The sequence below is a fragment of the Empidonax traillii genome, unplaced genomic scaffold, assembly GCF_003031625.1.
Source record: "Empidonax traillii isolate 1590-97213 ecotype Southwest subspecies unplaced genomic scaffold, ASM303162v1 scaffold106:size2091409, whole genome shotgun sequence".
In the NCBI taxonomy this organism is placed as follows: Eukaryota; Metazoa; Chordata; class Aves; order Passeriformes; family Tyrannidae; genus Empidonax; species Empidonax traillii.
This window is the reverse complement of record NW_020955299.1, coordinates 1,061,143-1,087,230: the sequence shown is the minus strand read 5'-3', so window position 1 is coordinate 1,087,230 and position 26,088 is coordinate 1,061,143. Positions and strand designations below refer to the sequence as shown.

General features: G+C 45.9%; 3 protein-coding genes and 1 long non-coding RNA gene across 7 annotated transcripts in view; 1 reads left to right on the top strand and 3 right to left on the bottom strand.

Moving 5' to 3' along the window:
* The window catches only part of UBE4B (ubiquitination factor E4B), a 35,942-nt gene extending 23,541 nt beyond the window's left edge, over nt 1–12,401 (bottom strand). Inside the window, exons 1-6 of one of the 3 annotated variants that reach the window (XM_027882507.1) lie at nt 12,267–12,401; nt 6,333–6,519; nt 2,729–2,864; nt 2,184–2,271; nt 898–1,042; nt 73–301 (exon numbers count right to left, since the gene is read on the bottom strand). In XM_027882507.1, coding sequence (XP_027738308.1) covers nt 73–301; nt 898–1,042; nt 2,184–2,271; nt 2,729–2,864; nt 6,333–6,519; nt 12,267–12,290 — 809 coding nt within the window. In that variant the 5' untranslated portion in view covers nt 12,291–12,401. The remainder of the gene's footprint in view (nt 1–72; nt 302–897; nt 1,043–2,183; nt 2,272–2,728; nt 2,865–6,332; nt 6,520–12,266) is intronic. The other 2 variants (XM_027882508.1, XM_027882509.1) reach the window with 2 other exon arrangements.
* Nucleotides 12,402–15,396: 2,995 nt separating this feature from the next.
* Nucleotides 15,397–25,118, top strand: LOC114056882. The gene is made up of 3 exons (XR_003571095.1): nt 15,397–15,458; nt 22,105–22,207; nt 24,742–25,118. It is a non-coding gene; the product is annotated as an uncharacterized LOC114056882 (long non-coding RNA).
* RBP7 (retinol binding protein 7) lies at nt 15,581–17,476 on the bottom strand. Its single transcript, XM_027882492.1, has 4 exons — nt 17,339–17,476; nt 16,477–16,655; nt 16,132–16,233; nt 15,581–15,843 (listed from the first exon to the last, which is right to left on the bottom strand). Exons 1-4 carry the CDS (start codon nt 17,409–17,411, stop codon nt 15,793–15,795), a joined length of 405 nt encoding a protein of 134 aa, XP_027738293.1. The 5' UTR covers nt 17,412–17,476; the 3' UTR covers nt 15,581–15,792.
* On the bottom strand, nt 21,116–26,054 carry NMNAT1 (nicotinamide nucleotide adenylyltransferase 1). Of its 2 annotated transcripts, XM_027882486.1 has the most exons (6): nt 26,020–26,054; nt 25,750–25,752; nt 23,305–23,471; nt 22,663–22,846; nt 21,865–22,010; nt 21,116–21,549 (listed from the first exon to the last, which is right to left on the bottom strand). In XM_027882486.1, the coding sequence occupies exons 3-6, from the start codon at nt 23,426–23,428 to the stop codon at nt 21,149–21,151; spliced, it is 855 nt and encodes a 284-aa protein (XP_027738287.1). In that variant the 5' UTR covers nt 23,429–23,471; nt 25,750–25,752; nt 26,020–26,054; the 3' UTR covers nt 21,116–21,148. The 2 variants fall into 2 exon arrangements, with proteins under 2 accessions (XP_027738287.1, XP_027738288.1); XM_027882487.1 differs by lacking the exon at nt 25,750–25,752 and having other exon boundaries at nt 23,305–23,477.
* Nucleotides 26,055–26,088: the final 34 nt, after the last annotated feature.

The following is a 26,088-nucleotide window of genomic DNA, read 5'->3' as shown; positions in this document are numbered from 1 at the left end:
GCCCCTCTCTCTCTTCTAGTCTAGCAACCAATATTCAAGTGCAAGCAGCATTCAGTTATAATCAGAAGTCACCTGGATAAAGAACTGGAACCAAAGGAGCCCACGTTACAGAACATGGGGCTGCTGCCCGGGTTGGAGCCCATGTTGAGGATGAGGTTTCTGTCCGGAGAGCGGGCGGCGGCGGCGATGGGCTGGGACGTGGCTGTCAGGCTGGCAAAGGGGTTCTCGTCCCTTGCCTGGGTCGACATCATCAGCACTTCCATCAAAATCTGCCCAATCAAGTCCTTAAAATCTGAAAACACTGTTAAGAAGAAGAGAGTCAGTGTCCTCATCTGTGTCTGCAGCTACACATTAGTCAGAGACGTAAACATTAGCAGGGAATTCAACTAAAAAGGGCAGAAAGAGACTTCTGTGAATTAAGTGCTGCTTTTCGCAAAACCAACACGCTGACACATCTATAATTATCACTCTGTCTGTATTAACCAGGTTCTGGAATTACAGCTACACAAAAATACAGCTTTTATGGAAAATACCGAGGATCAAAGATGACCTCATGCTGCTATTGTTGGTTATTAAATTGCCTTGTGTGTTCCACTCATATTTTCCCACCCTGCTGTTGAGTTGGGCAAGTTGTGTCATAAAGAAAGGAAAAAAAACAAAAACACAACAAACATGCATACACCCCCTACACACATAAAATAAGCATTTTTAATTGGGGTATATTTATAGCTACCAGAGAAAACACAGTTTGTTATCTAAAATAATCAGGAATTCTTGGCTTATCGAATTAACTGCCAGATGTCTGTTATGATGCAAGACAATTCACTGCAGCCAAGAGAGAGGAAGGGAAAAACAAAGGGATGGGAAGGTGCCATTCCAGGGAAATAAGGTGCCCACCTTCCTTTGGGTTCTGCTTGAACTGGGCAGACAGGGAGTTGAGGAAGATGACGTCTCTGTCCCGGTCCTTCCAGGACACTCGGAAGATCTTACAGACCAGCTGCAAAGCTTGTTCCTCAGACACCTCTGACCCCGACAGGGGCTCCTGGGGGGCAACAAGCAACAATCAACACCTCGCCTGGCACTATCAGTCAAGTCCCAGTCGGGTACAGATCTCCCTTAAGTGACTTCAGTTTAACTCTGGATGGCAGGTTTAGTATGTTTATGAAGGGAAATTGAACCCAGACACTTATAATGTCTGCTTTAAGGGATTAATTGGGGACTCAAATTTTCATTATCCACAGTTATTTTAAGAGCTCCTTGTAAAAATGAAAGCACAGGAAGAAGCAAACTTCCCCAAGTCTTTCCCAGCTTCAAATCTTGCCTAAGATAGAGACATCTTTCACTTCAATGCACTCAGGACAGGACTAAAGGCTCAAGAATTTGCCTTGTTCCCCTTTCTCCCAAAAAAGAAAGGTGCTGTAAACTGTGCTCCAAACGAAAAACGAGTTTCTTTAACGAGAATGGTCCCACACAGAGGGTACCAAAGGTTCCAGGGGAGGAACTGCAATCCTAAGGCAGCTCTGAGTGTGCCCCTGAAAAAACGACAGCACCCAAAGGAACAGCACTGAAGTGATTTACCCCCATGCTGTGAGGAGAGGTGGCTTTTAAAAATTTGATTTTAAAATCAAATGACAGAGAGGACGATTCCAGGAGTGGATCAGAGCTTTGTACTTGCTTGCTTTTTCTACTTTAAAGGGTTCTACCAGCTCTTTAAACCTTGATAGCTAAATCTGCTTATGTATTTTCTTATAATATCTGAGGAAAACCCTATTACATAGCATTACTCCAGCACACATAACATCTGAAGCAGTACTTTTGTGAGCAGACCATCAAATGCTACACAAATAAGATGCAACAATCTTCAGTCTCTTAAGAAATCGTTCTTCAGACCTGCTGTGTATTAAAAAATATATGTGGGCATTAAGAGCTCACTTTGTTGGAAGAGACAGAACAAGTTCAGAGTTTTCAAATATCATTTGTAAACCAATCTGAGACATCAAAATGCAGCTTTGCTATTGGAAGTTTTGACTTGATATTGGAAGTTTTGATTGATTTTTCCTTCACACGAATTTGAATGAGAAAATGCAGCGAAGAAACTGTTTACAGATGACACCTGAGGGCTGGTTCAAAGCCTGGAGGTGACGGAGCTCAGCCCTGCTCCCTCTCCATCCAGCCACACCGACCTTGTCCGTCAGGCTCCGCTTCTCTCTGCGATCGTTCTCATCGACCTCCATGTTCTCGATCCCCGAATCCACATCAACCTGGGACATACTGCAAGTGGAAATAAGAAGCCTGTAAGATGCTGACTGAAGGAGTGTCCCCTCAGGTAGAAGCAGCAGAGAACCCAAAGCACAACCAGCAATTAAAATCACTGGTTGATAAAAGCTTCTCATGTTCCATTTATTTTGAGCTCAGGTATTCTAACTCCTCTAGCAGGCAACGCACAGCCATCACATCCCACAGCTTTTTCCTTTTTAAACAGAGCAGCTGAATTATCCCCACCAGACACACTCATCTCTTAATGTCTAAGATAATGCTTTGTCTTTTACCACTTTAGGTCAGGAATTCCCATTAAAGCCAGACTAGAACAAGCACTACAGTGGTCTAACCAGCATTGATTTTTAAGCATTAAGCCCCACTGCATTAACAGAAAGGGCAGAGCCTGGGAAGAGGTCTGACCATCAGCACTGTGCCATATCTGCTGGCTTTCACAAGCTGCATTTGTTACCTTTTCTCACAGGAGACACTATCAATGTCCATGCTCTGGGACCGAGACAGAGACTGAGACTGGGTTTCAAGGCTGTTGGATGGAGAACTGCTGAGGGAACTCACTCCTTCGCTGCTCTGGCTTCGGTGGGCAACTCCTAAAGAAAACACCAGCAGGGTGTTACTACAGAGGTGAGAAGGCACCACAAGTTATTGGATGGAAAAGGAGAGGAAATGCTGCTTTTCAATCCAGTTGTTCAGTGTTCTTAGTAATGCATTAGGAAATAAGTGCTAATAACACTCAGTTAACTCCAGGTGATCACATTTGGTACCAGGAATCCTTACCTGCATCAAACACACAACAAAGCTACATTTGCATCCACGGGGAGCTCAGGTTCACTCCCATAAAAACTCACCTTCCATAAGATTGCTCTGTCTGCTTCAGACCTTGTCAAAGCCCTCCAAACTCTGACCCATCAGAACAGGACTTGGGGCCATTTACAGAGGAGTTGGCTCAGGACACAGGACACACACCCTCCACCAATTTACTGGGGAATCATCAGTACTTCTTCTCCACAAGAACAAAATAAGCACCCAGGAAGTCCTAACAACATGTACCAAGTGTAACACCAGCACCATCATGGCTTTGGAGGAGGGCTGATGTGTCAGGGGATGAACAGATGGACTCCCTTTGCAGGGGAATCTTCTCCAGAGAAGTGTTAGACACCAGCATGGGAGGAGGGAAGTTATATCTGTAACTCCAAATAAAGCAGAGCAAGCCTTGCATTCAGTAACAAGGGTTATTGGTGAGTAACTTTAGGGCCATAGCTGGGTATTACCATTCATAAACAACATTTTTGAGCTCATTGGGTGTTCAGTGTGAAAAGAAGAACAGAGGTTGGAACTGAGATCCTCCAAGAAAAATCAGATTTCACTGAACTACCTATTTGCCAGTATTAAATGTCTGCAAAAAGATTTCACCCAGACAGCACGAAAAAGTCAAGGCAAACCTCAAATTCAGTTCTAAATGCCCATTTCCTGCAGGCCTGGAATTCTGGTGATGCACACTCCAGTTCTGCCACCAAAGCTCAGCACCACTTCCCAACAGCAGGGAGATGCAGATATCAAGGGCAGTGTCTGAGCTCAGCAAGGCTGCTCAGGTCAGTCAGGTTAAAGAAAAGCAACTTTTAACAGCAAAACTTCAAGGCTGCAGATTCCCCAGGGATAACATCCAGCAGCACTACACTGCCAGTGGCAAGGGAAGGCTGAAGTCAGGAGGAATTCCAGCATGCAGTTGATTTAAGATCTCCCAGTTACAGCCTTATTTTACTTCAGGGCATCATCAATCACAAAGGGACAATATTCCTTGAGTTCTTCATCTCTCCTCTTCCCTCTTCCCCCAAAAATTCTGGTTAAGTCAGTGGATAAAGAGACCAGAGCAAACATGGCTTATCAGGGCAAAGGACTGCATTGTTCTGCATTCCCTTGGGATCTGACTCTCCCTGCCAGGAAAATGTGCTTTAACAGTGATGCTGCAGCTCTCATTACCAGGCCCCCTCAATCCCACCCACCACCTTTTCACACAAATCTCCCAGAATTTCCCTGCACCTGCACTTTGCTGCATCAGGCACTCAGTGAAATACCTGACACCCAAAGTTCCAGTTGTCACTGAAACACTGTCTTTAGGTCCCTCAAAGTATTTTCAAAATACATACACGATAATGATCATCTTCTCCATTAAACTGGTGCCTCAGTCTGATCTCACCATGACAGGCAACTCTCGAGAACAATGCATGCTTACAAGGACACCAATCTGCTGGGGCTGCTCTGTATGTCCAGATGAATTCAAATCCTCTGCAGTCACTTTATGCTGCTGGGAGGAACTGCTGCAAACCACCCAGCATTAGCTGAGTCTTCATTTCTGCTACATAAACACACAGATAATCTGTTATGGCCAGTTTTCCCCGATTTAACCCCACCTCTTACCCTCTAACGTGTGAAAAAGACACACAGGGCTAAAAAGCTGCAATGAAGGCACTGCAGGAAGCAAAAACTGTAACTCCTGTTTCTGGGCATCAGCCAATCTGGTCTGCACAGTCAGGAACTGCCCAGATGGTTCTTAAAACAGAAATCTCCGAGGTCTTCACTGTCCAACCACCTCAAACCATGAGAAACCCACCAGCCAACCCCTGGACATTTCTTCCAACCCTCCTGCTCTGCTGGTGTTGTTGTTTATCCAGTGGTGCACTAGGATGGATCAGGATCTCATCTGTTTGAAAACCAAACATTTGTTTTTCCTGGGTTAGTGTTCACTTGGGTTAATTCCACGACCCATCTTGCCACAAAGCTGCTACAGACAGAAATACTCCTTTCAGCAAGAAATACTCCTACAGAAATACTCCTTTCAGCAAGAATCCAGCCCAGGATGGATTAAAATAGTCCTGCAGCCACAGGCTGAGGGAACACAGAGAGTGAACTCTGCACTGTTCTTAAATAAAAGAGTCACCTCTGCTGCTGGGCTGCTGTCTGTAATCATGAGGACAATACAGAGTGTTAAATTCCATCTGCAATCAGATTTTCTCAGGAAAAGCTTCTGATAGCTCTTCTCTGTCCTGCTTTGGATACAAGGCAACAGGACAGGCAGGAAGGAGTCACCCCTAGGTGTTTCTGAACAGCACTGTCACTAAACTACAAGAATTAAGTTTGTAAATTAGTCTATTTGCCAAAGGGAAAACAGCAGCATTTCAGAGAGCAAATAGGTAAACGATAAAGAATTCTGCAAGCTTATTAGAAATCATATTGAAAGCCTGGTTAGAACAATCCTGATATTTTGTTTCATTGATTGGTTTTGTGAACCTCTCAGCTGAGAAACACAACAGGCAAAACAATTCAGGTTTTCAGATAAAGACCACAAAACTGGTAAACATGCCAATTTGTTCTGATTTCCGAGACAGACAACTTGAAATCAATTTTTTTAGGCCAGATGTGTTATAAATTTAGGAACGTTGTCTTCACCCCTCTGCAGAGCAACCCTCCCAACTTGCCCTGCTTGCTGCATGTCTGATTTGAACAGATCAGCTCTTATTTGCATGTTCTGAAATAAATACCATTTGTAAGCACCCTGCTTGTATTCACTCCAGTAAATAGTGAATTGGCAAAGTAACACAAAGCAGAAAGCAAATACTTCGCTCTTACACTGACCACGCACAGTCACAACCTGCTATTTTTAATTGTGCCGAACGCTCGTAATTAAAGATCAAAAATGAACTTGGGACTGATTGCTGCGATGGACCTGGAAACCAATCAATAAAAACTGTGTTGCAAAACCAGAGAGGGATTTTTCCTGTCTCCTTGGCAGATCTTCTCCCTAACATTGTGCAACATTAAACTGTATCACGAGCTTTGGTAACCCATATTAAATGCCAGGAGTTTATTTACACCTGGAAAACAGCTGTAAACGGAATAAATGGAGACCCATTTATCACTTGGAAAATGAAAACAAGAAGAGCCCTCAATCACTGTTTCTGAGAGTTAATTTCAATAGCAGCAATGACAGCACTGACAGTGCATGCTCTGAGGAGAAGGGGTGTGACCGGTGCCAGTGTTGGTCTGAGGTGCAGCCTTACCTGACGCACCGATGGGAGAGGTAGCTGGGGTCATGCTGTGCACGTTGAGGCCCAGGCTGTGTGAGGGCCCCGGCGCTGCTGCCACCACGGGGGGCCCCGGGGGGGTCTCTCTCTGCGGGGACGTCAGGGGGGTGGTGGGCTGGGACGAGGAGCCTCCTGCCAACCGCGCCAGGCGCCGCCGCCGGATCTGCAACGAGAGAGCACAGCGTGTGAGCAGCTCTGGGGGCACCCTCATCTGCACAGGGACAGCTCTGGGGGCACCCTCATCTGCACAGGGACAGCTCTGGGGGCACCCTCATCTGCACAGGGACAGAATAAACCAAATAAACACCTCTGTGTGCACCCTCATCTGCACAGGGACAGAACACACCACATGAGCAGCTCTGTGTGCACCCACATGTGCACAGGGAACAGGGAATGCACCAAACAAGCCCATTCTGTGCACCCACACGTGCACACACTCCCCCAGCTGCCCCGGGCCCTCTCTCCCAGCAGGAGGGCAAACCCTGCAGCTTTACCTGAGAGTTGCTCCTGGGTGCTGTGTCACACCCCCCTGCCCTCAGTGCCAGCACTGGCAGTGGATCTGCTGCCCTGGGAAGCCACTGGCACTGGAGGAGGCTGTGCTTGTCCCTGCAGGGGTTGTGTAAGACATTTCACTGCTCAGCACTTTCAAAACCTGCACCGCTGCCCCTCGGTTATTCTGCCATCTGATGAACTGCATTACTGTGATAAAAGGGACAACGTGGACACGACCTTTAACTTGTCATGATGCCAAGACACCTGTGCTGAAGAAGGGCCAGCTTGAAGGTTATTCAAGACCACCAATGTCCAAGTTAATCCGAAACAGAACTGCAGCACCAAAACCACACAACTCATGTGCTGGACAGAAGCACCTTGAGGAGTAAAGACAGAGTAAAAAACATCCTCTCATCACCTACAGATGTTCCACCACACAGAACCTAAAACCAGTATTTTATTTTTAAGACAAAGAAGATCTGCCTTCAAAACCCAACTTCAGAAAACTGTTATGAACCAATTTATTAAAAACTGTATGGGATGGCAGAGCACAAGGAATAAACAGGCAAAATATAACTTAATAAAACTCAACTTATAAGTGCTTCGGGTTTCCATAAATGAGAAACAGGATCTGTTCCCAAAGCTTACACCTTCAGCTTGAAAAGGGCCCAAAATAAAAGTATCCTATTTGAGGGTGTCAACCCCCTGCAAAAATGAGCAATTCCTGTTATTCTCTTTGTATTATGACAGTCAAGCAATTGCACACAACTTAACAGTTTTCATTTCTGCTCATAATCCTAAAGAACTGCCAGGCAAGTGGAAGAGTGAACAAAAGATTTGTGTCAAGTCGATCTCTGCGCTGCATTCCTGCACCATTTAATGGCCTGTGAAACCTCCTCCAACAGGAGGAAAAACACATCAAATTAAATCAGACTTCAGAAACTGTGGGAAAACAGTGTCTGCAACTACATCTCCCTCCACGACAGGTGTCACCACATCAACGTGGAAGGATTTTTTTTTTTTTTTTTTAATTTAAGACCTAAAAAAAATGCCTATGAATAGAATCTCTTAATCCCTCCTCCTTGTCAAGCAAAATAGGGGAGCTTTGTGAGCGTAAATAAATTGTTCAGCTTTGCCTTAAGTAAAATTAATAAATAGGAGGGTCTCTCTCCTCTCCACTTGTACCTTACATCTTAATTTTTCAGCTGTTCATCCATCTATAAAATATAGAACTACCTCAGCCCCCAGAGGTATAAGAAAATGTCAGCTCCATGTCCCCATATCTGTTTTCCCTACTGCTGAATCCAAATGAAATGCTCCCAAAATACCAAATTAAACACAACCCAGCTGAACTGAAATCTCTCTGAGTTGGGGGTTTGATTAAAAATTTTAAAAGCTGCTTCCTCTCCCTTAAACAGCCCCATAACTAAGCATTTAGGATAAAGGGAGGAATGGGGAAAAAAATACACACACAAGCAGTCCATGTATGCAGCAGGGTCTGAAGGAGAGAGATGAAGATTCATTTTTTTCGCTTTTAATATGATTAACATGATGTGAAGCTCTTCCACAACTGCCCACAGTCATCCTTGCTAGCAAGTCCCAAATCTGATGTTAGGAAGGAGGTGTGTGAGGAGAAAAAGGCAGAGGTAATCACCAATATATTTATCAATTTATTCTCAAGTGCAGCCCAACGTTGGCCACTCAAACAAGGTCACCCCTCCATCATCTCCCAGTCCCAGGCAGATAATTGAGGTCACTCGTGGCACTCGACATTCCTTCCCCTCCAGTGCTGGGCCAGCTCAGTGCCCAAGTCACAGCACACCCAGCTGCAATCAGCACTGCCCCAACAGGAGGGCTCCAACACAACCCTTCTGCCCTGGATTTGTCACTCTCAGCCCATCAATCAGCACCTTTTTTAGGGGCCAATCCCCCAGCCTGTGACCCGCCCTGAGCAACAGCCCCGAGATGTGTGGAACGAGAACCCTGCACGGACACTGAGCTGCTCTGAGGGAACACTGCACCTGAAACTCAGACAGCATTTCCCCCTGCCCCTTTAAGGATGGTAAATGATATTTCCCTTCCTTACTGCTGAACAAAGCAACGTTACAACATAAATAAACTCTGGCTATTTTTCCCTGCTGACAGAGGCAGCTTTCACAACTGAGGGTACACTGAGCAAACAGAGGAGCAGATCTGGATCTTGGATACCCTGAGCTGTCATATTGCTTTAGGTTTATATCAAATTCTCAAGGGAATCTGAAGTTTGATCTGAAGATTAGGAAGTTTTAAGCTTAAAAAAAAAAAAAAAAAAAAAGGAGAAAGAAAGACATTACACTATAGAAAGGCAAAAGTGCAGCCTAAAATTGATGGGGACATTCTATCCTGTTGATTCCCTGAACAGAGAGGAAGGAAGGTGGGCACAACACAAGGAGAGCCCAACCTGCTGCCTTCACATAACCCAAATAACCCAAATAACGGGTGGGATCTGTGGGAGCTCCAAGTGACCTGATCCCCTTTTGGACTGGATGACTTCCCAAATCACCACCAACAGCACAAAGCTGAGCTTCTCAAATATTTCCTTCAGGAAGTTCAGGGTGTTTGAATAATCCCCAGCCCTTGATTTCAGCACTAAATACCTGCAGCTGTGCCACTGTCACCTAACAGTGACAACTTACTGCCTGTTAACTATCATAGGGCATTGCTTGCTCCACAGCCCACCTTCCCTACAGAGCTGGGCTCCAGAACACAGTTTAAAAGCTTAATTGTAACAAAATAAACCTAATTGGTTGGATGGAAGGAGCATGGTGGTTTTTAACCAGCACAGCCTTTGCTGGACGTGTCTGGACTCTGAACAGGAGTTTTCAGAAACACATTTTTGATCTTAGTGGGCTTCTGAAAAGCTGTTATCTGGATGCATCACAACCAGGAATGTAAAAACAGCCCCCTGTTAGAGCTGGTTAAGTGATAATGTAATTCTGCAACAGGCCAGTAAAGATCCACAGCCAGGAAAGTTGTATCTCACCCAGTCCCAGTTAAAAAAAAATTCTGTATCAATATCTGCTTTAGTGGCAACTGCTCAGTGAGACCCTGAAGACATTTCTGTGCAGTAAAGAGTAGTTTGAACGGGTAACTTCATTTTTCTTGTATTCATTAGAGCATCCTAAACTGGTTTAAGCAATGCTTCATTTTCTGGTGACACTGGTCATGTTCTGTGCTCAGAACACGCTACTCAAAAATCATGTACATGCTGGAAGATGATAAATTAACATCATTCTTTCCCACTTCACGCCACATTTAGCTTGATTCTGCCTTTTTTTTTTTCTGTGTAGCCCCTGCTCTCATCTTGTGCTCTCTATTGTGATAAAATTCACACACTAAAAAGGAAATTTCTTTTTTCCCCTCCTAAATATTTTACTGGTCTGTAGATAATGACAACTTCTGCTCAGCAGTGAGAGACACTGTTGATAGCAGTGGAAAACACCTCCTTGAAGCTCAAACATCCCCTATAATCCCAAAGCCATTGCCAATTGTATCCATCTCTCCTCTTTTTAAGCTGCAATCTGTTAGTGTTCTAATTAATTATGGTTTGATAGAAGAAGATAATCTTATCTGGAAGAGCCTGGCAATTACTCTAAACTTCCACTAAGTGTTTCTTTCACCTTTAGTCATGGCCTGATAAAAAGTTTGAACCTAAAGAAGACACAGATAAGGTTTTAGAAGGTGATTTTCCCACACAGTCTGATCCACTGTGCCAAAGGACAGTGGAGATGTGCAGGAATATTAAAATAGACTTGGCTCTGCCTTTCCAGAGAGGGATCCATTAATAACAAGAAGGACATTGTGACTCTCTTAAAATGATACAAGATTGTCTCAAGCAATCACCTAAAAGTCCAGTCAGCCTGGTCCTTGCTGGACCTGGAAAATTTGGAGTCACTGGAGACAAACGTTTTGCCAGAAAAGGTGGATGAGTTCCCCCCTGGAGAACTCCTGTCCTGTCCTGTCCTGCAGCCTCAGAGCTCGATGCAGTGCTTTGATGATGTCAGTGCCAAGCAGGGACACAATCCAGCTCCCTCAGGTTAAATAACTCTGAAATTAATCACAAAACACCTCACCATCGGATCCCTTTGGTTAAATAATTCTGAAATTAATCACAAAACACCTCACCATTGGATCCCTTTGGTCAAATAATTCTAAAATTAATCACAAAACACCTCACCAGCGGGGCAGGTCAGCGATAGATGTAAACAAAGCAGTCACCAAATACACCTGTACAACTGGAGAGCCCTTGGCAGGGCAGGAATTACAACACCACTGGCCCATCCCACTCTTCCCAAGGTGGGAATTGTGCTCCTTTCGTGGGGTATGAGGATGTCCATCAAGTAAACAGCACTAAGGATTTTCTCCTGCACGGTGATGCAACACAGCAGGATTGCTAAATCATGGTACAGACGTGATCCCAAACCTCTGAACCTCATGGAATGCAAACCTGAGGGGCACCAGCAGCCACTGCTCCACAGTCCCACTAAATAAACAAAAATAACAGCTTCTGATCCTCCCTGGAATACAAGAACAGCACTGAGGCTGCACTGCAGCTGGTCCAATACAATATATTTTATATGCTTGCAACACACATTAATTATTATTGTGAAGTTAGGAGAGATTTCAAGTTTTCCATGATTTCAGACGTTGGGAAAATCTTTACATCCTGATCAGCACCAGGACATGATCCCTTTGGAAGTCCTCTAGCATAGGAGCAAAACACAAAACCTCAGTCTATATTGAAAAACAAAACAAAAAGGAAACACCACCCTTTAAAAGGAAGAAACAAGAAACGGTTCAGGTTATTCCCTGGCACAGGTTTATCCACTACAACCCAACACTACAAGGCTTCAGTGAAAGAGCAAGAGGTTGAATAAACAGAGAAAAGGCAATCAAAGGAAGCACTGGAAGACTGAGCAGCCTGCTTCCAGAAGAAGCGACATTAAATATAAGGCCACAAACACGCCCATTTTGCTCCTCAGCAAAGAGCCTGAGAGGCGAGACGTGAAGTGTGTTAGCAGGCTGAAAGGTTGGGTATTTTAGATCACACACAGACAACACACGAACGCCCAGAGCCGGGCACAGCGAGGGGACACGCTGCACACAAAGGCCACCTGGCAGATGGGAGCGCGAAATAAACAATTATCCAGGAGAGCAGCCACCAGCCCCAGGGCCGAGCCGGGGGGCCGCGGGGCAGGGACACAGCAGAGACAGGGGGACAGAGAAAACGCCGGGGAAGGGCAGGGGGAAGACAGAACCCCTCAGGATCGCCCCCTCCCCGGCCCAGCGCCCCCTCAGGGTCCGCACAGGGCCCGGCCCCGCCCGGCGCCCCCTCCCCGGGGCCCGCCCGCCCCTCAGGCCCCGGCCCCGCGCACTCGCCTCGTCCGCGCTCAGCTCCTCCATCGCCTTCCTCTTAATGGTGCCCGGAGGGAGGGCGCGATCCTCCTCCCCGCCGCGGGGCCGCTCCGAGCCCGCGCTCTGCCGCCGCCGCTGCCCCCCGGGCCGCCTCACAAGGGCATCTCCGGGGCGACCGCCGCCGGCCGAACCCACCGCCGCCCCCGGCCCCGCCGCCCGCCCGTCCGTCCGCCCGCGCCTCCGCTGCCGCTGCGGCCAAGGGGGAGCCGCCCGTCCGCAGTGCCCCCTCACACGCCCCCCTCAGCCCCTGAGCCCCGGCCCCCGCCCGCCCGCGGCCGCTGCCCCGCGCAGGGATTATTCATCAAAACAACAGGGCGGCCGCGGCCATCTTGGGGGGCGGGATCACGTGACCCGCCGCACTAAAGGGGCGGGGCCGCGCCCTGGGGCCGCGCGCGCGCCGAGCCGGCCAATGGAGGCGAGCCGAGGGGGCGGGGAGGGGCGGGGCCAGAGAGGCGGGGAGGGAGGGAGGGGCGGGGGGGTCCGTGAGGCGGGGAGGGAGAATGGTGGGAGGAGCCAGGGGGCCGTGAGGGGGCAGTGAGGGGGCAGTGAGGGAGCCGGGGAAGGCGGGCTCAGGGTCCATGAAAGGTCTAAGGAAGGCGGGCCCGGGGGTCCGTGAAGGGTCTAAGGCAGGCAGGCTCAGGGTCCGTGAGGGGAGAGAAGAAGGGCGGGAAGGAGGGAGCAGCGCCCTGAGGGATCACCGCCTGCCCGGGGTCGGTCACAGCCCCTCACGGTCCGAGCGGGCTGAAGCTGTGAAGCCTTCCCCGCTCCGGTGAGTCCGTACATATTAATCCCTTCCCACTGAAGAGGGAGTGAGAATCCCCAGGATTTTTATTTATTTACTGCAGTCTGTATGACATCGACGGAAAACCGAGGCACTAAGTCCCTATTGAACACTGGCAACTTCACTTCTCCTAAGTGAAGTTTGAACCTGAAGTATTTTTTTTCTCTTTATTCCCCACTTTTCTGCACCTGTTTTTTTTCATTACACCACAAAATGGTACCTTTGTGAAAGATCATCTTTTCCCTCGAGCAAACCAGACAGATTAGCTGGAAGTGCATTGGAGGGTCACCCCCCCCCCAGCTTGCCTTGTTTGATCAGTTATACACAGACAAAAGGGAACAGGATATTTGGAAGGGGATAAACAAATTGAGAGCTCCATCAGCAGGTTTTTAGCCCAGGATGAGCAGTCACTAATAATGAGACCTGAAGAGGCCAGCGGGGTTGAGTCAGGGAGGGAAAGAATCCCATAAAAGCTGGACAACAGGATGTTCTTAAGAGGGAATTAAACTGGTCTCTATGAGCAATAGTTTTGTACACACTGTAAATACTTGCATAGCAATAAAATTGATCCAAGCTTTGAAAGGGGGATGTAAGGCAGGTGGGATATTTGGTCTTGTGTTTTTATGCACATTTTTAAGGTATTGATCTGAATTTTTGGGGCACAAACTGTTTTTGATGGCTTAACTGAGGCGCTCAGAAAGGAAACAAAGAACCTTGTCAATAACTGGATCATAAGATATATTGTTGGACTTTTTATAGAACAAATGTGTATTGTTACCTTTGATTTTTAGATTACACTTTATTTTGTGTTTACCTTCTTGGAATTTTTTTTTTTTTTAAGAAAATTAAAGTGGCCTGAAACACCTTTGAATAAAACCCTTCAAGTGCTTCTCTGGGGAGTTCTATAATTCATGTTCATGTCTTTTTGGCAAAGGCAATCTTAATGCCTTTATTTGCCCCCACTTTCAGAACATGTGTCTGCTCCCTTCCTTTTTTTTTTTGCACCACGAATTTCAAGGTGTTTAATTTGTGTTTTATTAAAGCCTGTGGATTGGTATGCACAGATGTGAAATTAGAATAAGCAGTTCTGTCACTGTAGGAGCTTCTCTCAGCCCTAAGATCTCCAGAGCATCCCCAAGCGAGTTCTGCGTGGCATTACCTGCTTCCAGACCAGCAATTTAAAGTAGGAAGGCAGCAATAAAAATAACACCACTCTGCTGATAAAAACTCTTCTATTTTTATCAGGAAGGGCTTCCTAACAGCAGCCTCATTAAGGAGTTATTACACTTCCAGTCATGCAGGTTTCTAAGGCTGCCTTTTTCTGATTTCTGCTTGGAGTCTCTCTCTGTGCCAGCAGAGTTCAGGTCACTGCTGCCTTCCTGCATTGCTTCTCCCACGGCTTTTACTGGAAGGCACAGCTCGAAGGCTTGTGGGGTTGGTTTGAGAAGATCTGCAAAGTTTAACACTTGAAAGGTTTACGAGTTAAATGTAGGTACAGCACGTTGCAGAAGCGCCATCCAGTGGAGCTCCGCGTGGCTGATGCTGCATTTCCTGGACAGACGTGAGCAGGGCTGCCGCCTGGATTTGTTATTTCTGTTCCAATAACACTGTAGCAGCAAGTTTGTTCTCAAACAAACGAAAAGCTACTCAGTTCCAGAAGGAAGACACTGTCAGGATCCATAGAATAAACACCAGGCATTTTACTGCTGCTCCCCACATTTCCTCAACTGTGTAAAGTTCTTTTCTTCCTATTTTGGAAACCAGCCTTGTTAATTAGGGGGGGTCAATCAAACTAAAATCCTTACAGGCTTCAACAGATTTTGTGTGACTTTGGTGGTGGATTTAAGCCTTCTGAACTGATAGGAAGCATCAGAAAAGTGGTGCTACTCACGTTTCAAAGTGTCAGGGATTATCTTTTCAGGTGAAGTAATAATTAAGTTGCTAAGCTAAAGCTAGAGTTAAAACCCTTTTTCCACCCCTGACACACTGTTAGTGTTACCAACAAGGTGCACCAACTCATTTCACTTGTAACTGCCCAGTTGAGCTCACACTTCCCTGTGTTCACACAAGGCAGAAGAAAACCTGCTGCTCCATGATCTTCGTAATATCGCATAAAAACCACATTTTACCTAATTGAACAGCTGGGTACAAAATAATCTGAACTAAAGGAGCACTATTTTCACTCTGTGTATGAGCTTACAGGGTTCACTTGTTTTGCAGACTGGAGTGTCCGTGGATTGCTCAGCCCCATCCTGGTTGCTCAGGGATTTGAGCCCAGGCTGGTTTCCTCTGGCCAGCTCAGCTTATTGGTGTGGAGAGTGGAGCAGCTGTGGCACAGTGTGGGACCTCACCCTGCACAGGTAAGGCACAGGCAAGTGACTCAACTACTGCTCTGCATCTTAAAGAGAAACATTTTGAACAATAAATCTGTGTTCTTTGTTGTTTGCTTCATTGTTTATCTTCCCGTCTTCCTACAGAAACACATTCAGAAGTAAAGTACTTGAGATTAGTTTGGTTTGGGGCATTTATTAGCAAAAAATCAGATCTTTAACACTGGCAAGAGCAGACTTATTTCCTGAGCCAGAAACATCAGACCGTTCAGGTTAACAGGAGCAAGGGATCAGGTGCAGAGCCAGCCCTGGACACGAGGGACTGTGGCCTCCTGGGTGGAGCTGTCTCTGCAGGGAGGAGCCAGCACAACTCACAGCTTCAAGCTCTCTTGAAGACCTGTCTGCACACTTGGTTCTCACAACGAAGCTCCTACCAAAAAAAAAAAAAAAACACAAAACCCAAAAAACAAGAGTATAGATGTGAAAACTAATCAAAGCAGCTGCTTCCAAAAATGAACATAAATTCTCTGACTCCACTCTGGCCATGCTAATAGCTTCTGCTTGTCATTACAGTGAAGCTGTTTCAAAGCAAAATGTGCTTGCCATGTGTCATCCATTACAAATACTAGAGTTAGAAGACTTGTGCACACTATGACCACATTATAGATCTTATTTTGGGCATATAGACACAGAATTAGTAGGAATTTGAAGTCAATACCAGGTGGAGGTCATCTCCTTCCAGCCAGTGAGTCCAGCCCCTGTTCTTCTTCTCTCCAGTCTGGACACAGACAAGTTTGTCATTTTCCCAGGTAACCAGGCTCTGTGGAACAGGGAACAAAAAAGTGTCTGTCTCAGTCTTGCAAAATACTTGCAGACAATGTCTGTTTTCCTACATAAAAGAGGACCTAAATTCTGCTCCTGAGTGAAAGTGCAACTCCTTGGCTGTAATTCAGGCTCCTGCCTCTGTGTTGCATTACAAATATTATCCTTGAAACAATTTCAGCTCAAGTATCTGGATCGATCATTTTGTAATAGCCTCTTGATTTTATACATGCATCCTTACCCTGCATTTTCTGTTATCCAAACCTTTATTATCCTCTTCAAACTCTTGTCCAACTTTGAACTCCAGCAGATAATCCCGGAACGTGCTGGTGGTGTGGATGTAGAATGAATCCCCATCCTGTTTGATCACCTTCTGAGGCTTCAGCACTTTGGCTATTTTGCGAGTTGCAAAGTCAATACCTTGGACAGGAGGCAAGAAGGTCAGAGCTGTATTTCTTACCAGCCATTATGCTGAAAACACTTTTCCACAATATTGATAGTTATACTTAGTTTCAAAAAATATACTTAGCTGGACAATGTTTATCATCAAGGAACAGACAGAATCTCTCTTTGATTTGAAGACATTAACACAGTGAGAGGATACTACTTAGTATCCTAACGGAATAATTAGCCATGATGGCAGCACCCTTTCTCTTTTGGTTTTCTTTCTAATTGATAACACAGCAGGATTAGTGACAGAGAAGAGCCCTTTCATCCTGATACCAACTAGACAATTTAAGTAGGTTCCCCAGTATAGACACAGCCAGAAAACAGATTTCTTTCCAGTTGTGGGTACCATCACCAACAAGGGCCTGTGCTGGTCACCAGTTCCCACAGGTCCCAGAGGCAGGGAGGGGTGGGAGAGGCAGGAGAGGAGAGGGCAGCACACGAGGTTCCTGCTGTCACAGTCTGTGAGGAGCTTTGTACAAGAGAGCTCATGGAGTCCTGAGAACTCCTTAGTTCCCCACTAAAGCACCGTGAACCTCTCTATGTATCAGGCTGAGAAACTCCCCAGAGCTGCAATGACTTCTTAGACCCTTAAAATTCAGAAGGACCCTTACTGGGGGAAGGGAGGAAGGACAGAATCAGGTATTTTCACCTACCTAAGGCCACCATATAACCTTCAAAGTTGTCATTGCTGACAAGGTTCCAGGTCCCACTGAAATCCACAGGCATTGCCAGACAGCAGGAGGAAGATCCTGTCAAAAAAAGCGAAAATGAAGAAGTCCTTTTCTAACCAGGCCTTATATAAAGCAGCTTGTGGGTGGGATGATGTGCCAGGGCCTCTCCCATGCAGGGGAAGGGTGCCAGTGCTGGGCCAATGGGTGACAGGGGTGTTTGTGGAATGGCTTCAGCTGTGCTGGAGGGAAAAGTTCACCGTGTCCGAAATCTTTGTGTGGAGCAAATGTTAATAGCCCAAGAGCCACAATGCAAGCCAAAAGCTGGCTTGTGTCCATCCTGTATCCTTGAAAGGGACTGAGATTGTCATTACTAACATTTCCTGCGTGTTTATTAGATCTGTGGCCTTATGACCTGAAATCTGGGTGCTTGTTGAGAAGGTGAGCAGTGATTCATGATTGAGGTGACCCACCCCCTGTAAGGACATGCTGGTTTTGAACAGCCAGGCATTGACTGTTAAACTCATCACACCAATACGTTTTAAAGCAGTGCCTGTGACACAGCAATAGAGATTACAATTCTATCCTGTTGGTTTGTGTCTGGAGTGAAGAGGAGGCACATTCAAATAGTACTGTCATGTACACAAATGTAGCTCCCCCCTTGGCTTTCTACTCCTCACACAGACAGGAGAGCTGATACAGGACTTGTTCCACTCAGTTTTTCAGATGCTTTACACTGTGGCAGAGCACACAGAGCACAGGGTGCAGCAGATAAACTCCAGTGCTGGACTTCACCTTCAGCAAAGAAGGGATAGATCTCTCAGAAGTGATTTTGAAAAGGGAATAAAAAACGCTTGACTTGGAAGAGAAATGATCCAGGGAATTTGGAATTGAGGAAATAAGGGATTTAGAGGTGAAGCATCTCACCTACACTTACTATATTTATCTATTTACTGACTTGTGTTGGGCTGAATAAAAAGGACAACATTTTGCAGAGAAGTCTCCCTGAACTTTAGCTCCTTTTCTGGAGCTGGCAGTTTGACCAACATGACTCACAAATGATATGAGGAGGAAATCAGGACGTCAAAGCTTGTTTCCTGTTTGCAGCTGGATGTTCTCTAACCTACACTAAACCAGGAATGGCACAGAGAAATGAACATGAATGTGTTCCTGGCCTCAAACAGTAACATTTCACCCACAGCCTGGCGTTAGGAGGTTGTGGTAGTAAAGCACTGTTGCAATGCTACTGACTCCTGCAAGCAAAGAGAAGTGAGTGCTTGGGTAAATCCTTTGTCAGAGCCTGGATATAACATTTTAACTTAAAATCAAATTATGCAGATAGCCAGGGGTGTAGATCAGTTCTCTTTGAGATCTGACAAGAGTCCACTCCTGGAAGTTATAACCTGTCTGACATCTCTGAGCAGCCACCTCACTGCTCGTGGTGCTGGTGTTTGTAGCTGATGGGAACAGATGGTGAGTGTGCTCCTCGTGCTGCAACAGGCAGGTTTCTGCATCCCACCAGTAACACTGAGGATCCACACTCAGCACTCAAGAGTAATTTTGGAACAATATTCTAGTCTGTATAGACCAAACTGTACTAACACCGTTCTACTTCTTAAAGATCATGCAGTCATCATATATGGTGAACAACAGGATGACTAAAATTAGCATATGACATGCAATTTATTTTATTGAAAGACCCACCACACATTAAACTCCAGCAAAACAAAACTGAAGACCAAAGCTTTATAAAAAAATCCTACTGAATTTGCAGTTTCTCTACAGTTACACAAAGTGCACCAACACACACCAGCATCATTATTAAGAATAAACCTAAAGTGCAGTTTTAGTCTGAAAAATGATCACCTAAATAGGGTGCTGTTCCATTAGAAGGACTCATTATTCAGTAGCACAATGGTTGACCTGAGGGCTCAAAATAAATCTTTCCTGCCCTCTGTTCTCATCAGTCCCAAGGACAGACAGTGAGCAAGAGAGGAGAGGAGATCTCCCCCTGCCCCAGGCCCCATCAGCAGTCCAGGTGTCTGCAGTCAGCTCAGGCAGTTGGATTGCTGAGGGCACCATTTCTCCTTCCTTTATCACTGCTGAGGGTAAAAGAACCCAAGCTATCACCAAAGGACAGTGTGAACTTGCCTGAGCTCTGGGGAAGAAATGGCAGCCAGCACATTGCATGAGGAATCACCAAAAACACAACCCTAAGGATCCTTGGTGCCACTTTCTGGCACAGAGGCACTTCCAGGGTGTGACTTGACTTTATTACACTGATCTCTTTGTGGCTTCTTCCATCTTGGCAGGCTGCAGCCAGCAGAACACAGATGTTCTATTGACTGGTAAATGCAGGACTGCATGGAGGGCTCCCAGTTTGCATGTCCAGTGCCAGCTGCACTGCAGGATCCAGCTTTTCCCAGCAGTGTGCCAGCTGCCCTGCTGATTTTAGACAAACCTCCCAGGGCCACCCACAACCTTCTGTGTTTGGCTTCTCTCTCCCAGACTCCCCCTGAGCAATGAGGGAAGGCCAGGCCCTGTCAGCTCCCTGGGGATGCCCTGCCAGGGGAGGAGGGTGATGGGTTGTCACAGTTACGATCCTGGAATGTGTCCCTGGTTCTAGACCTGCCCAAGAGCACCTTGGCCTCGTGCCCTGAGGGGCTCACACTGGGCTGGATTTAAGCTGAAAACGGTGAGCAGAGATCTCTGAAAGAGCTGCTGACCCCTCACAGAGTGGCTTGGAAACCTTGACATTTATAATAAGGCACATAATCCAAACAAAAATGGGATGGTAGCAAACAAAGGGAGGTAGAATTCTATCACCATATCATTCACAGTGCCTCTCCAGCTCATATTCACATAATGCAGGCAATATACTGTTAGATTCAAACCCAGATTTCTAGCAAAGAACATTTCACTTGTGGACAGTACTAATTTCCTACCATTTCCTCTCAACTGCAGGAACAGAAAACAATTCTGGCTATATATCATTATATTGTCCTCATGGCTCAAACATAAAAGGTGGTTTATTATTTGAAAGAAATTTATTATTTGTAATAAAGGGACAACGGTCTGAGAATCATTGCAATGGCACTATTATTGACTGCTACCTATCAAATCAGTGGCTGTAAATCAGTTTCTGAGGTAGGTTTGTCCTTCCATCAGAAACAACCAAGCTTAACTACAGCCCTGGAAACACGAATAGAAGAGCAGAGCACAAGACATTTCTGGGAGCAAACTGCATGATGGCAACCAAGCAGCTCAAAGCAGGTGTACCCAGCAGCACCTCAGCCAGCAGGACATTTGTCCCTGCCAGGATGGAGCTCAGTCATTTCTTTGAGGTGAACCACACGCTGGCAATTCGAGCTACACAGATTTACTGTCAGCAAATGGTACGTTAGAAATTAAACAGCCTTGTTAAGGCACTGGGAGCTATCAAAAATATTTGTGTTGGTATTTTATAAACAGCGGTCGGAGCAGTTTGAATTCAAACTGATCAGAACGTTTTCCTTTGTTTTGCTTATTCATTTGCAATTCTCATGTGCCGGTGGGAATTCTTCTACTCTGTGACAAAATGTTTCAAATGTGAAAATCTTATGATGGGACTTGAAAAAGATCATGGAGGTCCAATCATTGAGTGCACCAAACCTCAACAGCAACTACAGAAGTGCTAAAGCCACGGAATTAGCCCACTATTTACCGAAAAAAAATGAACCAAGCCCTAGAAAACACTCTCCTGTACCTAACTGTAGCTTTTGCCCCAGCAGACAGTGAGTTACTGTTCAGTGCCTGTCAGTTCTTGGAGTCACTTGCATGTTTCTGTAGGGGAGCCAAGACCACCCCAGCATTCCTGTCCTCGCTCTCGGGGCTGTACAGGTTGTTCTTCTCGATGTAAGCCCGGACCACGTCAGGCACCAGGTAGCGGATGCTCTGCCCCCTCCGCAGGGCCCTGCGGATCTTGGTGGAGGAAATGTCGTTTGTGATCCATTCCTCCACCAGGTGAATGTTGTCCTTGTGCCTCCACAAAATATCAGACTCGTAGATGAATTTCTGGGCGTTGTTCCCGGCCCTGCTGATGCACACGAGGCCGTGCTTCTCCACGATTTCGGTGATGTCCTCCAACTTCCACAGGTTGGGGATCCCAAAAGATTCCAGCATGTCGCTGCCACAGAGCAGCTTAACCTGGGGGACACCTGAAAAAGAAGTGAGAAACAGGGCTTGGTTTAGGTCACCAGATTTTAGCAAACTTGATAGGGACATCTGATTTCTGGGCTTATCTCTCTGTTATGATGAGACAATGGAATGAGTATTTAATTTATAATCAACAGCCTCAGTACAGGATTTCTCTGAATAAAGGTTCTGGAAGTCCCTTCACTAAAAGGATCTACAGCCTTATGCTGTGGGATCTAAGGGGATAAACTTCCTCAGTGGCATCACAACCATAAAACAGTGCAATTCTCTTGAAAGAACAAGTCTCATTAACCATTTAATTGGCAAATAGACTCAACTTTTTACATCTGAGCTCTGATTTTTCTTTTTAGCGGGTTCGTGCCTGTTTGGTTCCTGTTTCCTCTTCCTCCCCAGCTTTGTTAAGGGCACAGCATCCTCCAGACTGTTGGTGGCATCAGCAGGTAAAAACTTTTGATGGTGGTACCTGCAAAACAGATGTATTTTAGGTATTTTAAAGATGTAGGAGGAAATAGGGATAGTGTGGCCTGTTAAATAATCTACCACACTTCCTCCTGCAGCACTTCCACAGACAGTCCACCCAAGAGCTGACCTGCTGAAACACGGACTCGAGAGCTCGGTCAGATGGTGGTCAAAGTGCAAAGATTTCAAAGCAACAATAAGGTTGGTTTGTTTATTTCTTTATTTTAATAAAAATTTGTTTTAATGATAAGAATCTCAGTGAAGTAGCAATGACTGAAAGAGCAAAAACATAAAACTCAGAAAATACTCCTTCAGACAACTCTCCTGCCAGTCTTTAAACACACAAATGTGCAGCACAGCTTGGGTGTGCCCTGTTCTAGTCTGTCCTTCCCCATGGACACCTTTTCAGCACAAAAACTGAACAAGGCCTAAGAAATTACTTATCTTAAAAATCGTTCCCAGACTCATTTTTGGCATGTTTAGGACTAATAGGGCAATCTTTCATTTTCAGTGCTCATATCAGCAGTCCCTGTGAATTCACTGGGTCTGTTCCCAGGATTTGGGGCCAACCTGCCATTATCTAACTCCTTAGGTTAACACCACTGCTTATCCTTCTATAGGGTTGTGAGACTTTTTAGAGCTTGGCTGAAGAATACCTTAAAACTTTTAGTGTTTCCAACCACTCACTCTGGCTGCTTTCCCAATCATCAACTTCCACCCAATCCGAGTTTTTTGTAGCCAGTTTTGCCATTGTCACTCGGTGATTCGCACTGATCAGACCTTTCTTCTTGTATGCATCACCCACCGGTGAAATGATGCCCTTGATTACTTTGTATTTTCCTGTGGGGGAAAAAACACACCACACAAGAACAGGAGAAGTGGTTGAGCAGATGTGACTTCCCCTGCATTGTATTTAAACTATGACATTATTCAGGGCGATGGCAGCTCTGACAGCCAGCCCAGTGGAAAAGTACAATTCTCTTCTTTCACTGTCAGGGCAGCACAATGAAAGAGTTGGCAAGATATATTAGAAAGACAGATTTCTAAAAACTGACTTTAAAACTGTGCTTTAGCTCGTTGAAATCAATAATCAGCAACATGTAGATAAGACAGTTCTATCATGTTGACCTACATGACTCTGCATGACACATCCACACACACCAGCCTCAGTATCTAATTAGGATTTCCAGAAATATCTGCCCCTGTCAGACAGGCACTTACAGACACAAAACATTCACCTTAACACTTCAGTGCCCAGTTATCAAAGCTATTGTGACTGGCACAAATGCCCACCCTACCTGTTTCATGGAAATAGTCTTTAGCCAGCTCGAACAGCCTCAGGTGCATGTTGGTGATGGGGTTGAAGGAGCCACAGGCCAGCAGCACCACCTCAGTCTTCCTGCCAGGATCTTCCATAGCCATTCCTCACAGCCAGAGCAGAGGGCACAGCGTTGGTGCCAGGTACCTGCCACTGCAAGGAACGGGATCAAACAAGAGTTTGTTACTTATTCGTGCTGCCGATAAGCAGAACATAAAATGTCAAATCAAAAGATCGAATGGGACACTTCCATCACCACTTGGCCTGTGACTGTTCATGGAATACTGCGTTTTTAAGGGATTAAAATATGAAATCACTCCTGCTTGCCTAGAGAGGACAGTGTGCTGCCCACTCTGAAGAAAAGCAGCTCATGCTTTCAGATTTCACATGGAGAGATGATCTGTCCTGATTGCAGGACAAAGTTTATTAGAACTTTGCACCTTTTTTATGATGCCAGTGCCAATCAACTGCCATGAGACACGTGGGCAGGGAACTTCCTTGTTAAGTAACTTCCTCCTAGTGCTTACAGGGAGGAACAGACCTAGGGTAGCTAATCGAAACTGCAGTGAGCCTTTCCAGAAAGATCTACAAAATCAATATATTCGATATTCTGGAGGAGAACAGTGTTACCATTTCTTCCTTCACGATTTATTTACGTTTTCTGTAATGTAAAATGGAAAGGGTGGTCATTTATATCATTCAGGATGGTATGAGGGAAGAGAGTGCTCTGGACTGAACCTGAATAGAATCAGTCTGCTTTGTGGTGCAGAAAGTCAGTGGTAGGTGTACCAGTGGAACAGGTGATAGAAGAAGAGTGAATTAAAACAGGTTCAGTAAAAGCTCCAATTAAATACTGGATTTTTTCCCCCTTCTCTGAAGTACAACAGCACTGTTCCAATTCTGAGTTTCAGTTTCAGAAAGCTGCTTAAGAATTGATGCAAATCAGGAAATTTCACCAGTTATCATTTCATTTCTCCTCATACTACACGGATTCTTGGTTCTGTGTTCTTCCCTGAGGATATTCTGGCTTGCCAAGATGATTTTCCCCAGGCTGGCTCTAACAAACAAAATCTGGGATATGCCATGGGCCACTCTCCTGCTGCTGCTGTTCAGGAATTGTGGAAACATCCGTGAGGATTGTCTGGAATTGTCTGCCGTTGTTTCTACAGCAACATCCCCGCCTGGAAAGATCCCACAAGGTCACCCTCACATCCAGTGTGTGTTCCAAAGAGGCTGAGTGATGTTCACAGCTCTGAGACACCATCACAGCCAAACCTGTAACAGCCACTGCGTCCCAACATCAAACAGCCCTGGGATAAAAGCAGCTCTCGCAAGGCTTTCACCTCTTGCAAGTGTTAGCACTTTCCTGTGCTTTCAAGAGTTTCACCAACTTTTAAAATGTGCTTTATTACTGCAGAGTGGCTCAGCAGAGGACGGGCTGGTGGCGCTTGGAACAGCCTTGGCTGGGGCACGGCTGGGAGAGTTACCATGGGAACAGGAGAAGGGAGTTAAACGGCCTTTGGAATGCACAGACTCCACTTCCTACAGAGTGAATCCTGCTGCAAAACTGGAAAATGGTTGGTTTTTTTTTTTCCCCTTAAAAAACAAAAAGTGCAAAAATAGTTGAAAATTTTCAGATGAAAGCACACAGTGCCTTTTCAGGAGTCACTCAAATGTCCCTTTCCGTGCTGCCAATTTTACAGCCTTCAGAAGGAGGCAATTACTGTCTCGCAAACTCACCTTGCAGAGCTTCACATCCACACAGAAATGAGAGTATAAATAGAATTCCATAGTTTGCACATCCCCTCAGCCTCCTAATTTGCATTGACACCCTTTGTCTAGCACTGTTAGCCCCAACTTTTTGGGAAAAGCCATGAAATTTGCACATCCCAAAGAGAAGAGCAGACTAGGACCAGGGACCACTAAAGCCCGGCCACTGCCTGAGCTGTACATGGAACCAGGCCTGTTCTTGCTGTATAATAACAGTAGTTTTGATGAACTGCATATCGTTTGGCACTGCTTGACACAAATCCCATTACTGCAGTTTAACCACAGGATCCAATACAGAGATGAGAGAGATCTGCACACCACAGGTGTTTAGCTCCATAAAACTGAGACCAGTCTTAAAATAATTAATGCTGTCTTATTCTAAATAGTAAATATTGGTTCAATCTCTCCACAAAGACTTAAGAAGGGAAAATAAAGTAAAATGGCCTTCACTTGGGTATTCCAGAAGTGTAGGACATCCTGGATTATTTCCCCTTCTTCTTCTGATGGAAAAATGAGGTGCCCTGTGATGTACTCCTTACACAGATGCTTATATATAATCTCATCATGCTTACACATAATCCTACCAGCATTTAGTGTGTGCTGATTGCAGCCCTGCTATTAGCTGGGCTGCACAAGTGTTTGCATTAAAATACACCAACTGCAGGTCCTGGGGACCAAACAGGCGAGGATGCTTTGCTCGATCTCTTTTATAATTCAGAGCCAAACATTTATCAAACCCCTTTACGGATCTGTATCGTATATTCTGTATAGAATTCATCACATTGCCCGCCCGGAGCCCCGCACTCACCGCGGGGTGCTCGCGGTGCCCTCCCCGCCCCGCACTCCCCGCGTGGGACCCGCGGTGCCCTCCCCGCCCCGCACTCCCCGCGTGAACCCCGCGGTGCCCTCCCGGCCCCGCACTCACCGCGTGGCCCCCGCGTCCCGTGCCCGCCGTCCGCCGCTCTCCGGGCCCGTTGCCGCCCGCGCTCATTGG

Coding starts and splice junctions, on each gene's coding strand:
- RBP7 (XM_027882492.1), bottom strand. CDS start 17,411: ATGCCTGTGGATTTCAGTGGGACCTGGAACCTTGTCAGCAATGACAAC. Junction 16,656..17,338: donor AGGTTATATGGTGGCCTTAG/GTAGGTGAAAAT, acceptor CTCCTGTCCAAG/GTATTGACTTTGCAACTCGC. Junction 15,844..16,131: donor AAGGAGATGACCTCCACCTG/GTATTGACTTCA, acceptor TTTTTTTGGTAG/GAGCTTCGTTGTGAGAACCA.
- NMNAT1 (XM_027882486.1), bottom strand. CDS start 23,428: ATGGCTATGGAAGATCCTGGCAGGAAGACTGAGGTGGTGCTGCTGGCC. Junction 22,847..23,304: donor AGACTATTTCCATGAAACAG/GTAGGGTGGGCA, acceptor TTTCCCCCACAG/GAAAATACAAAGTAATCAAG. Junction 22,011..22,662: donor GAAACACTAAAAGTTTTAAG/GTATTCTTCAGC, acceptor TCTGTTTTGCAG/GTACCACCATCAAAAGTTTT.